The sequence below is a fragment of the Ornithorhynchus anatinus genome, chromosome 18, assembly GCF_004115215.2.
Source record: "Ornithorhynchus anatinus isolate Pmale09 chromosome 18, mOrnAna1.pri.v4, whole genome shotgun sequence".
NCBI lineage: Eukaryota > Metazoa > Chordata > Mammalia > Monotremata > Ornithorhynchidae > Ornithorhynchus > Ornithorhynchus anatinus.
In genome coordinates, this window is record NC_041745.1 from 43,184,626 (window position 1) to 43,197,967 (window position 13,342).

General features: G+C 52.7%; 1 protein-coding gene across 3 annotated transcripts in view; it reads right to left on the minus strand.

Annotated features, from left to right (window-relative positions):
- The window catches only part of NFIA (nuclear factor I A), a 238,476-nt gene that overhangs the window by 56,325 nt on the left and 168,809 nt on the right, over positions 1-13,342 (minus strand). For all 3 annotated transcript variants that reach the window (XM_029046506.1, XM_029046505.1, XM_029046504.1), the window contains 2 exons: positions 7,966-8,040; positions 1,879-1,996 (listed from right to left, as the gene is read on the minus strand). In XM_029046506.1, coding sequence (XP_028902339.1) covers positions 1,879-1,996; positions 7,966-8,040 — 193 coding nt within the window. The remainder of the gene's footprint in view (positions 1-1,878; positions 1,997-7,965; positions 8,041-13,342) is intronic.

Sequence of the window (13,342 nt, forward strand, 5' to 3'; positions counted from 1 at the left end):
CCTCACCACGGCCCAGCCCTCTGCCCCCACGGCCACAACCAGAAAGCAGATGGGCCAGATGCCGGCTCGTGGGGTTCATCCCAAAGTCCAGCCCCTCTCTTCTGTTGGCTTTTGGGGGTGACCCCGGGCAGGACCGGCCACGGAAGTCAATGTTGCCCTTTAAAAGCTCGCTCCGGATATTTGCCAGCAAACAGCCAGCCTTGATCGGGAGCTCATTAAACCCAGCATCAATAGTTAATGGCTCAGTAATATGTTTGTTTTTCTCTCGTTAGGCCGCTCCCAGCATGGGAAAAAAAGCGATTTCCCTAAATACTCCGACTCAGCGGAATGACGAGGGTGGGTTAATTATCGTGGAAGGGCCATGGAGCGTGGGATCTTGGGTGGGGGGGGTGTCTCTGGATGGGGGTGCATATGTGTTGGGCGGGGGGGTCCCCACTGAAGGAAGATCGTTATTGGATTTCTGCCCTTGAAGACCCAGAGCGGAAAATCAAGGGCTGGAACATCCCGGGGGCAACAAACTGCAGAGGGGCCGGTCAAGCCCCCGGCAGGTGGGAGAGGGGCAGAGATGGGGTTCAGCCCCCCAGCTCGTCCACACATCAGGTGTCAGTGTGGCGGTGGCTTCCGCCCAGCAGGGAGACTCCTCTGAGCCTTGAAGGCCGGGGGCCTCAGGTGCAAGAAACCCAAAGCCGCGTAGGGAGTTGGTCGTTCAGCCAGTAATCTGCGTGTTGCGTCTCCGGTGAGCAGAACACTGCCTTGAGCGCTTAGGAGACAGCAGCCGAATTTCATAAGAGCCCATCCCTGACCTCGAGTTCTCCATCCAAAAGCCCGTCCAGCGGCCGACTGACCCCCGTGGCCCAAGGACGCCCCCTCAGAGGAGGGAAACGAGATGGGAAAAGGACTTCCACGCCGTAGCCCCTGGCTTCCGGGGAGTCGGCAAAGATTGCCCCCAACCCAACCCCTCCCCGGGATCGAAGCTGAGATCGTTTCCCATCGGTAGACTAGGGATTTTTGTCTTTTCAAACAAGGGGTGGGGGTTGTGCCGGGCAGATCATCCAAACGATCGTCTCTGGGATGAAGAATCATCACTGTGGCGTTCAGTCAGTGTTCACTCTGTGGCCGGCACCGTGCCGGGCACCAGGGCCGAAAGAGGGATGAAACCAGGGAAGCAGCATGGCGTAGTGGCTAGAGTACGGGCCTGGGAGTCAGAAGGTCATGGGTTCTAATCCCAGCTCCGCCACTCGTCTGCAGTATGACCTTAGGGAGGTCAGTTCACTTCTCTGGTCCTCAGTTACCTCATCTATAAAATGGGGATTGAGACCATGAGCCCTAAGTGTAGAACCCCATTTGCTTGTATCCACCCCAGTGCTTAGTACAGTGCGTGGCACATAGTAAGTGCCTAACATATGCTATTAGTATTATTATTATTATTATTCCACCTCAGGGTGATGGTCTGGGGTCCTTGAAGATTCCAGCTGTCTTGAGCGTCACGCTGGGCACCCACAGGCCATTGGGTAAACTGTCTAGACTGTAAATTCCCTCTATACTGTTGGCTCGTTGCAGGCAAGGAATGTGTCCATTTATTGTTCTATTGTCCTCTCCCAAGCATTTAGTACAGTGCTCTGCACACAGTAAGCGCTCAATAAATACGACTGACTTGAATAAATGAATAAATAGATGAATGAATAAAGCCACTCCTTTCTACCGCGCTTTCTCCGTCTCATTGGAGGCCGGCGCTCCGATGGCGGACGTGTTCTCCGCCTCCAGCAAAGAGAGCCTGGTCTCCGGAGACCCCCCCAGGACAGCCCTCCCGGAGATCTCCGCTCGGCCCCTTCCTATCTCCGTGCCTCCCTGGGGGTCCGGCCCCGCGATCCGGGTTACCTGGTGGACGAAGTGCTGGGCAGAGACCGCCTCATGGCTCCCGGGCTCATGCTGTAGTACGAAGAACTTTCCAGATCGGAGAGAGAGAAATTGGGGCCCGTGCCTGCAGCGATCGGTGCTGGGAGCATAAAGGAAAAGAAAAAAAAAGGGACAAACCCTCGGTGACATTCCTGGTTAGAAACAGTCCCTCCCAACATGCTCCGTGGCTCGGCCTGGTACATTCTGATTTTCTTTTGGCTTCAATCCCGAAGTCTCCAGCCACGTTTTATCCTGGGAAGAACCCTGGAGGGAAGAATTCCAATCGGACTGGGGATTCCCCATCTCAGCCCATTCCTGGGGTTCCCGGGGGGGTCGTGGGGGAGGTGGCCACTGGGAAAACCAGGACCAGAGTGGGTCTCTAGTGATCTGGAGGTTTGCAGTGGGGGAAGAACTTAGACTCCCCTGGGTTACAACCCCCAACTACTGTAGCAACTGCGATGCCAATCAAGACGGTCACAACTCTTCGGCTAGTTGCAAGCATCAACTCGTCTATGTCACCTTCTTCCCTCTAGCTGAAATTAATAATGTTGGTATTTATTAAGCGCTTACTACGTGCAGAGCACTGTTCTAAGCGCTGGGGTAGATACAGGGGAATGAGGTTGTCCCACGTGAGGCTCACAGTCTTCACCCCCATTTGACAGATGAGGGAACTGAGGCACAGAGAAGTGACTCGCCCACAGTCACAAAGCTGACAAGGGGCAGAGTCGGCATTCGAACCCATGACCTCGGACTCCCAAGCCCGGGCTCTATCCACTGAGCCACGCTGCTTCTCTAAATTCATTTTAGTGTCGGTCAATCATGTTTATTGAGCCTTTACTGGGTGCAGAGCACTGCGCTGAGTGCTTGGGAGGGACAATATAACAATATTAATAGACACAATTCCTGCCCACAGCGAGCTCACGGTCTAGAGGGGAAAAGAGACATTAATCTAAGTGAATAAATGACAGATATGGACATAAATGCTGTGGGGCTGGGAGGGGGATGAAAAAAGGAGCGAGTCCGGGTGGCGCAGAAGGGAGCGGGAGAAGAGGAAAGGAGGGCTTAGTCAGGGAAGGCTTCTTGGAGGAGATGGGCCTGCCTTCGCTTGTCTGCCGGCTCCTTGAGGCCAGGGACCATGGCTACTAACTCTACTGTCCTCTCCCAAGCCTTCTCAGTTCAGTGCTCTGCACACTAACGATAAATGTTAAACTCTTACTATATGACAAGTACTGTGGTAGAGACAAAATAATCGGGTCCCATGTGGGATTCAGAGTCTAAATAGGAGGGAGATCAGAAACTGAATCCCCATTTTTGCAGATGAAGGAAGTGAGGCAGAGAGAAGTTAAGTGACTCGCCCAAGGTCACCCAGCAGGCAGGTGGTGGAACCGGGATTAGAACCCAGTTCCTCTGACTCCCGGGGCCGTGCCCTTTCCACTAGGTCACGTTGTTTCTCATTTCTAACTCCCTAGTATTCTTCCAAGTGCTTAACACGGCATTCTGTAAACAGTAAAGAAGCACGGCCTAGTGAAGCAGCGTGGCTCAGTGGAAAGACCCCGGGCATGGGAGTCAGGGGTCAAGGGTTCGAATCCCGGCTCTGCCACTTGTCAGCTGTGTGACTGTGGGCAAGTCACTTCACTTCTCTGTGACTCAGTTACCTCATCTGTAAAATGGGGATTAACTGTGAGTCTCATGTGGGACAATATGATTACTCTGTATCTACCCCAGCGCTTAGAACAGTGCTCTGCACATAGTAAGCGCTTAACAAATACCAACATTATTATTATTATTAGCGGACAGAACATGAACCTGGGAGTCAGAAGGACCTGGGTTCTAATCCCGTCTCCGCCACTTATCTGCTGTGTGATCCCAAGTAAGTTACGTAACTTTTCTGTATCTCATCGTTTGTAAAATGGGGAATAAGATGGTGGGCCCCATGTGGGACACACACTGTGTCCAAACTGATTAGCTCCTATTTACCTCAGCGGTCAGTACAGTGCCTGGCAAATAATTAACTTGCTTTTCTTAAAGGCGGATAGTTCTGGCGAGCAGTCCTGCTTCAGAAGACCCTGATTTGTTTTGGGAGGGATCAGGAGGCTCGGAGGGGAGAGGCAGAGGCGGTCAGAGGTACTGTATGCGTGATCAATAATAATAATAATAATAATAATAACGATGGTATTTGTTAAGCGCTTACTATGCGCCAAGCACTGTTGGTCTTCAAACCCATGTAAGCCTGATTCTCCATGCCGCTATCAGCACAGTGACTTACAGCAGAGCACTGTACCGGGCGTCAACTGAGGACAGGGTGTGGTGCTAAGCCTTAGGGGACAGGCTAGAAGACAAAATGGGGTAGTCCCTGCCCTCTGGGGGCAGAAGGGGAACTTGAAGTATTTCTGGCAGGCGTCTGGACTAACTTCTGCCAAATTGTCCAAAGCCACCCCGCTTGCAACACAACGTCTTGGATGCCGTACCGCATCGGGAATACTTGTCATTCCTGGGGACGGGACGGTCAACGACCTCATGGCTGGGGAGAAGTAATGCCTCTCAGCACAGCCGGGCACCGGCCTGCGAGTGGGGGGACCTGGGTTCTTATCCCGGCTCCGCCGCTTGCCTGCTGGGTGACCTCGGAAGAGTTACTTAACTCCTCTGGGCTTCTATTTCCTCATCTGTCAAACGGGGATTCGATAGTCGTTATCCTTCCCCCTTGGCACACAGTAAACATTTAACAAATAGCCCGGTTATTATTATCATTATTATAAGTTCTCCCTGGTCAGTGGGGATGGAGGAGCTGGGGGTGTAGGGAGAGGGGGTAAGAAGAGACAGATTCCACTTCTCCCATCTACGCCACAAGCTTGTATTCAGGATCCTGGGAGGTTGATGAAAATTCCCTCTACTGCCAGTCTTATCCACAAATGTCAAGACAAATAAGAGGAAAATGAACCGCTCCCCCCACCCCCGGCCCCGCAACTAATTTAATTTTAATATTTATTTTGGAAATATATTGAGTTAGAGTAGAGGAAGCCCACTAAATTAATCCAGCCAGAAAGCTATTTTTCTTCCCAGGAATAGGGTGCCATTTATTTATTATTTTATCCATCTTCTTTTTTTAAGGAAATGCTGAAGGAAACTAGAATGATCTTGCCCTTCTAGGTAAAATTCATTCAATTGCGTTTACCGGGCATTTACTGTGTGCAGAGCACTGTAGTATGCGCTTGGGAGAGTACAATATAACAATAAACAGACACATTCCCCACTCACAAGGAGTTTACAGTCTAGAGGTAATGATGATAATTGTGGTATTTGTTAAGCATTTATGATGTGCCAGACCCTGTACTAAGCGGCTGGGGTGAATACGAGCAAATCGGGTTGTCCCACATGGGACTCACAGTCTTAATCCCCATTTTACAGATGAGGGAACTGAGTCCCATAGAACTGAAGTGACCTGCTCACGGTCGCACAGCAGACAAGTGGCAGAGCCAGGATTAGAACCCATGACCTTCTGACTCCTGCTCCTAAAATGGACCACGGTGGGTCCCGGAGAGGACTGTGGTGACAGAATGGACTTTTCAGGATTCAACCTGGAATGAGGTAAAGATCTCCAAGTGCAGAGGGCCAGTTTTGGGCCGGGGAGGGGGGGGGGGGGGAGGGCAAGGGGAAGCGTCCTTCGAGAGACATCACTGGCCGGAGCGGCGACAAGACGTGGGATGGCTGCTTTTGGGCGACGGGTCCAGCCTGCTGCTGACCGTCAGATTACGGCGAGTTCCATTTATAACCAGAGCGACCCGCTCCGATTCTAGCCCCTCTTAATAGGGTATTGATCGAGAGCGAGCGAAACTCAAGCAGAAGCTCGCCGAGCGGGGGAACGGCACTTGGAGGGCAAGGTCAGAGCTGCCCGCCGTTCATCCCTCTCCTGCCACCTCCGCTTGCTTCTTCCGGGAACGCCAGGGCCCGGGAAGTGCCTTCCCAGTGGCAGTGCTGCCCCGGGGCCACGTGACGTTTTTCGAGACGTCGGGACTCCCACTCCGACCCCTGGGTCTGAGGGAGCCGGGGTGCGGCCCCCTAATTAGGCCGGCTGGGAGGTGGCAGGTAGCTCAGAGAGGCTACGCGTCTTGCCCAAGGTCACACAGCGGGTGAACGGCAGAGCTGGGATTCTCAAACCCGGGTCCGCTGATTCCCAGCCCCACTCCTAGGGGGCTGTTGGACCCCTTAAGTGCTTTGCCATCCACGCACCCCCTCATCCTTTTCCTCTCTCACGTTTCCTATCCGCTCTTCGTTTTAATATCCATCTGCCCGACTAGACCATAAATTCCTTCGGGGCAGGGATCACGTCAACCGACTCTCCCAAGCGCTCAGTACAGAGTTCTGCGAACAGGAAGCACTCAATGAATACCGCTGATGACGTGTGACCTTGGGCAAGACACTTCACTTCTCTGGCCTCAGTTTCCTCATCTGTAATATTGGAATTTAACTGAGAGCCCCATGTAGGACAGGGAAGGAGTCCAATTGGACTATCTTGTATCTACCCCAGCTCTTAGTACAGAGCCTGGCGTATAGTACGTGCTTAACGAATATCACAGTTATCAAGATGAACTGAGCAAAAGGGCCTGTGGGCCACTGGGAGTCCGTGGCTAGCTTGACCTCTCTGTGGACTGACCGGTCATGACCCAGCACGCTGCAGTCAATCGCCACCTGTCTCCCCGGATTAGACCGTAAGCCCGTCAAATGGCAGGGACCGTCTCTATCTGTTACCGATTTGTACATTCCAAGCGCTTAGTCCAGTGCTCTGCACATAGTAAGCGCTCAATAAATACTATTGAATGAATGAATGAATGAACCATAGACTGTAAGCTCATCCCCAGATGAAAGTTCATTGTGGGCAGGGAATGCGTCTGTTTATTGTTATACTGAACGCTCCCAAGTGCTTAGTACAGTGTTCTGCACTCAGTAAGCACTCAATAAATACCACTGAATGAACCTTTTATCACTGGGTCAGGATGGCCATGGGATCTCTCAATTCACTGTGGCTAATGAGTCCTGCCAAGCAGGGAACGAATGAACCAATAGCCATTCTTGCTGCCTGCGTTAATGTTCTCCGGGGGTCAAAAACAAAGCCCTCTGTCTCCGAGGAAAGCTTCCTCAGAGCCAAGGAATTCCCGGTGCCCTCCTCTCACCCTGGAGATGCTCCATCTTGGGAAGGGGCTTGTCCCTTCTCAGTAACCCGCTCTCCACCTCCAAACCCCACACCCTTCCTCCCGGGAGGCTGGAAAGCAGCGTGACTTAGCGGATAAAACACGGGCCTGGGAGTCGGAGAACCTGGGTTCCGATCCCGGTTCTACCACTGTCCTGCTTAGTGGCCTCGGATAAGTCACTTCACTTGTGTGCACTTGGGAAAGCGCCTGGCCCCTAGGACGCGCTCAACAAATAGTACAGGAAAAAAAAGCAACCCACACATGCTCAGTAACCACCTCCCTCCAATTCCCACAGCATTTCTCCCGGCAACCCCACATGCTCAGTAATAACAATAATTATTATTATGGTACTTTTTAAGTGCTTACTATGTGCCAAGCACAGTTCGAAGCACTGGGGTAGATACAAGTTAATCAGGTTCAACACACCCTTTATCACGCGGGGCTCACGCTCTTATGCCCATTTTACAGATGAGGTAACCGAGGCCCAGAAAAACGAAGAGGCTTCCCAAGATAACACAGCAGACACGTGGCAGAACAGGAATTAATTAGAACCCAGGTCCTTCTGACTCCCAGGCCCGGGCTCTATCCACCAAGCCACGCTGCTTCTCCAGTAACCGCATCCTCTCTTCCCATCTATCTCCACCCAGCAGCCACACATGCTCAGAAATCAATTCCCACCAATCCCCTCGCCCCACCCACCAGCCCCTTTTAATTCCTTGAATGTCAAATAAAATCCAAGGGCCCAACATTTCCAGCGGGATTCAGAAATGTTGGAAGTACCCTGGGGGGGGAGGCTTAAGGGAGGGGTCGGGAGGGGGGAGAGGGTGGCACATAAATCGGACTCATGCACGACCCGGATAGAGCCGAGGGAAAGGGTACTTACTCTGTGACACTCTGACTAATTCGGTCACGCTGAAAACACCTGATGTGACAAAACTGTCTTGGAATCCCAAGTGCCCTAGGGAGCAGAAAACAAAAGAGAACAGAAGAATTACAAACAGGGATCAGCTTCAGCGTTTAACAACGCCACCCTCCAACCTGGTGGACTCGTTGTACTTAAAAAAGAATCCCGACGATGGCATTTATTATGTGCTACGTGCCAGGCACTGTGCTGAGCGCTGGGGTCTACTCAAGACAGTCAGATCAGATACGGTCTCTGGCCCTTACCGGGTTCTGGGTCTAAGGGAGGGAGGACGGGGGTTTGATCCCCATTTTGCAGACGAGGAAACTGAGGCCTAGAGAGGCGAGGTGACTTGCCTGAGGTCACCCAGCGGATTCGGGGCGGCGCGGGACGAGAACTCGGGTCTGTCCACTAGGCCACATCGCTTGCCCAACCTGAAGCGTGCTGGGGAGGGGGGCTCGCTGCCCAGCCCCGGCACCTGTGGTCCCTTGCCGGTTTCTTTCTTGGGGCGGGTACCCTTCCGTCCCGCTGAACCAGGGAGGGGATGAGGGCGGGGAGGAAGGGTTCCAAAAAAGTAAAACGCCGCGCAGGGGGAAACCTTAAACAAAAAGCCGTTTTCATGTGACGTTACCTTGGGTGACCTCTGACGGTGAAACAGCTGAAAGGAAACAGTGGGTCGGGTAGAAATCAGGCAGGGGATTCAGGCGCCTGATGTCTTTTCAACATCATTCAGTCGTTTTACTCAGTGCTTATTGTGTGCAGGGCACTGTACTAAGCGCTTGGGAGAGTACAACCCAGAAGCACCTACGCAGGAGTCATGTACTCCTAACTCTTTCGAGCACAACGAGGTTTCAAGACTTCCCGGCCCTTCCAGGAGGATCCCTCTCTTTCCGAGGCTTCCGAACCCCGGAGGTTTTCCGGCCGGACTGATATCTTTGTATCTGGACACGGTGGTTAGGTCGTTGAATGAGCTTCCGACAGGGGAAGGTGCTTTCTGGCCCACACGTAATCTTAAACGTTAAATTCGGAACACCTTTTTCTGTTCCGTTAGCGGCCGAGCGCCGGGTTTTTAGTTTTCGCTGGGCGGAGGGCTGATGTGCGATGGCAGTATGGAGTGAGGCTGGCTACTTCTCGCTCCCATTCTGCCGGGTCGAGGCCCCGGGAGAAAGTGGCCCTGCGGGGGTGGGAGGGGTAGGATAGGGAGGTGTGTGGTCATCTGCAGGGGGGAGGGCAGCCTGACCTACAGCTTTGCAAATCGGGGTCAGAGAAAAAGCTGAGGATCAGGGGATTATTCCAAGACCTGTAAAATCGCGCTGTAGCGAAGGGTCAGTGACGCATGTCTTCTCAGGGTGATTTACTAACAGGCTTCAGGCCCCACGCCGGGTCTCAGACTCACACAGAGTCAATGGACATTCCTAGGGGCTCTGCCCTGGCTGCACAACAGAATAATGAGAATGATAATAATAATAATAATACACCGGGTAGGTAGAGAGACCAGACAATGAGTTCTACACAGTCCCTGTCCCAACCAGAGCTCACAGTCTAATTAGGAGGGGGAGATTCATCCCCATTTTACACAGGAGGGAACTGAGGCCCAGAAAAGTTTAGTGACCACCCCAAGGTCACCCTGCAAGAGCGGATCCGGAACCCAAGTCCCCCGACTGCAAGGTCTGTGCCCTTTCTGCTAGGCCACACACCCAGCGTCTCTTTTTTTGCCGTATTGTACTTTCCAAGCACTTAGTACAGTTCTCTGCCCACAGTAAACACTCAATAAATACGATTGAATGAATGAATCTGCAGTCCGGAGGACACTGGGAAACCTCCGGGCTCCAAAAGTGACGCTTCTCAGGTTCGTTCCTTATTTCGAAGGAAGCACTTCCTTGGACTTACGACGGCAGTGATTAAATGCTTACTATGTGCCAAGCCCTGTGATCAGATCCGGCACCATCGCTGTTCCACACAAGGCTTTGCGGAGAAAAGAGTCATTCCCATTTTAGAGAGAAGAAACTGAGGCCCAGAGGGGGTAAGTGACAGTGGGTCAGGGGCAGAAGTGCGATTAGAATCCAGCTCTCCCAACTCCCAGGTGTGTGATTTTCCAATTAGGCCACACTGGTTCCTGAGAAAATGAAATCGATGGGATTTCCTCAGAGTTAAAAGTACCGCCCATGAACCCAAAATGAGTTGGGCTTCCCTCTGAGCCCCTCTGGGGGTCTGTCAGAGGAAGCCACAATGTGCTACAGGTTCCGCTGATCATCCGCTGAATGGGGAAGAGAAGCAGCACGGCCTAGAGGATAGAGCCTGGGCCTGGGAGTCAGAAGGATCTGAGTTCTAATCCCGGTTCCACCACTTGTCCATTGTGTGACCTTGGGCAAGTCAGTTCACTTCCCTGGGCCTCAGTTCCCTCATCTGTAGAATGAGGATGAAGACTGTGAGCCCCATGTGGGAAAGGTACTATGTCATACTTAATTAAGTAATTACTTAATTATGGAATTTGTTAAGTGCTTACTATGTGCCAGGCACTGTCCTAAGCACTGGGGTGGGTACAAGCAAATCGGGTTGGACACAGCCCCTTTACCACGTGGGGCTCACAGTCTCAATCCCCATTTCAAAGGGCACAGACAAGTGAAGTGAGTTGCCCAAGGTCACAGAGCAGACAAGCCGAGGAGCCAGGATCAGAACCCATGGCCTTCTGACTCCCAGGCCCCGTGCTCCAGCCACTCCGCCATGCTGCTTCTCCAACTTGATTAGCTTGTATCCACCCCAGCGTTTAGAACAATGCTTGACACATAGTAAGCACTTAACAAATACCATCATCATTATTGTTATTTATTGTTAAGGACCGTGGGTTCTCCCAGTCGACGCACCCCTGGCGACGGCTCGGCCCCTCATTCTGCCGAGCCCGACGGGGCCGTGCCCGCAGCTGGCCCTGGCTCCCGCCCGCGGACTCCAAACAACCGCCTTCCCTCAGGGCCTTAAGCCCATTAGAGGGACCAAATGCCGGATTAGGAGGCAAAGCCGATCGGGGCTTTACAGCGCAACTCGGATTCCCCGGGTCCTATCCGCCGCCCTGTGAAATCGACCGTGGGCAGCCTGCTGAGGACCACGGGAGACCGAGGAGCCCAAGAGGTGGGTGGCGATGGGTACTTACTGTGTGCAGCGCACTGTATTAGGCGCTTGGGAGTGTATGATGGAACAATAAACAGACACCTCCCCTGCCCACAACGAGTTTACAGTCCAGAGGACTGAAAGAGCACGTGCCTGGGTGTCAGGAGTCCCGGGTTAATAATAATAATAATAATAATAATGTTGGTATTTGTTAAGCGCTTACTATGTGCCGAGCACTGTTCTAAGCGCTGGGGTAGACACAGGGGAATCAGGTTGTCCCACGTGGGGCTCACAGTCTTAATCCCCATTTTACAGATGAGGTAACTGAGGCACCGAGAAGTTAAGTGACTTGCCCAAAGTCACACAGCTGACAAGTGGCCGAGCCGGGATTCGAACCCATGACCTCTGACTCCAAAGCCCGTGCTCTTCCGACCCCAACTCTGCCGCCGGCCTGCTGGGCCACGTGGGCCCGGTCACAGAACCTCTCTGGGCCTCGGTTTCTTCATCTGTATAACAGGGAGGAGACCCCTGCTCTCTTTTCTTTGACTGCAATCCCCCCGGGTGGGATCGAGCCCAATGCTGATGATCTTGTCTTGGCCCCAAGGCTTACCGCTGTGGTTGGCATTTAAGAAGCACTCGATAAATGCCCAAATTCATTCATTCATTCAATTGTATTTATTGAGCATTTACTATGTGCAGATCACCGTACTAAGCGCTTGGGAAAGTTCAATATAACAATAAACAGACACATTCCCCGCCCACAGTGAGCTCAAATCATTCCCCTCGTCATTCGACTAAGAGTCCCGGCTTCTCTAACGATGAAAAATCTATTCCGATGACTCAAGCCGCAAATATTATCTTAACTGCCTCCCTACAGTTAGAGCGTGAGCTTCATCAGGGCGGGGAATGTGTCGTTTCTTCGCGCTTGTATTTTCCTAAGCGTTCAGCACAGTGCATGCCTTCAGTGGGCATGCAATAAATGCCACGACGACTGTTACCAGTGACACTTTTTGAGAACCTGGCTGGGCGCGGCAGAGACTCGCTGGACCGGGGATTCGGCTCCTATCCTGAAAGATGAATTCCCGCCTCGGAAAGTTCCCGGGCCTCCGGGCCCCAGAGGACCCGGGCTAAACGTTCATCCATCAAGCAGCCTCGCCCGAGAGTGCAGAAGGCCGATACAATCTCCTCCCCGTTGGCTCTTCCCGCAAACCACCAGAGGGAATAAAGGGAGAGGGGAATTTGATCAGATCTGGGCGATCGCTCAATCACTTTGCGGAGAGGAGGAGGTTTTACCTGCTGAATCGTAAGGACTCGGGGATTGAGTCACAAAAGGAGCGGTTTCCCCGACCTGAATCTGTTGGAAACGATTCCCTTACTCCCTTTCCGTGGGATGGCCAGAGCCGGGCGGGGAGGCTGTGGCCAAACCAGTGAGCCTCTTCACTACCGTGCTCGGCGAGAGTCCTAAAGCAGGCAGGGCCTAGAGGAAAGAGCACGAGTCTGGGAGTCAGATCACCTGGGTTCTCATTCCAGCTCTGCCACTTGCCTGCTGGGTGACCTCGGGCCAGTCGCTTCACTTCTCAGGGTCTCGGTTTCCTCCTCCATAAAATGGGGATTCAATACCTCTCCTCTCTCTCACACAGTGAGCCCCAGTTCATCCGACCTGATCATCTTGTATCTATCCCAGCACTTAGCACAGGGTTCGGCACCTAGCAAGTGTTTAACAAATGCCGCCATTTTATTATTAATTAATGATTACTATTATTGCCACCATTACTGTCATTCCTCAAACGTCACACGTCCAGAAGGAGGGGACCCTCCCGGAGTTGGGATTGTGCAGGTTCAAAACCAACCCACCAGCTCGCCAGGTTCTGTCCAGATAGGCACATGTTATAGGAGAAACGCTTCCCAGCTCCCGCTGGCTAAACGCACTGTGGAAATCCAAGCTGTGGCAGGATGGAAGAGGTAGAGGGATCCCGGGACAAAGCGGTGCATGAGTTTCTTTGGGGAAAACCAAGGACGGAGAGGGGAGGTGGGAGTGTTCGATGGTCCGTGCTGGGTCACTGGGGGAAAGATAGGGATGGAGAGGGGCGAGTCAGGAGTGTTGGATGATCATCATCGATGGCATTTATTGAGCACTTATTGAGCACTTGGGAGAGTACAGAGAATCCAGGAGGGCAACCAGCCTCTGATCTCCCGGTGCTCCCGGCAGAGACAGAGTCCCGATCTGGGTGGGTCCTGAGTTTAACCCAGAAAT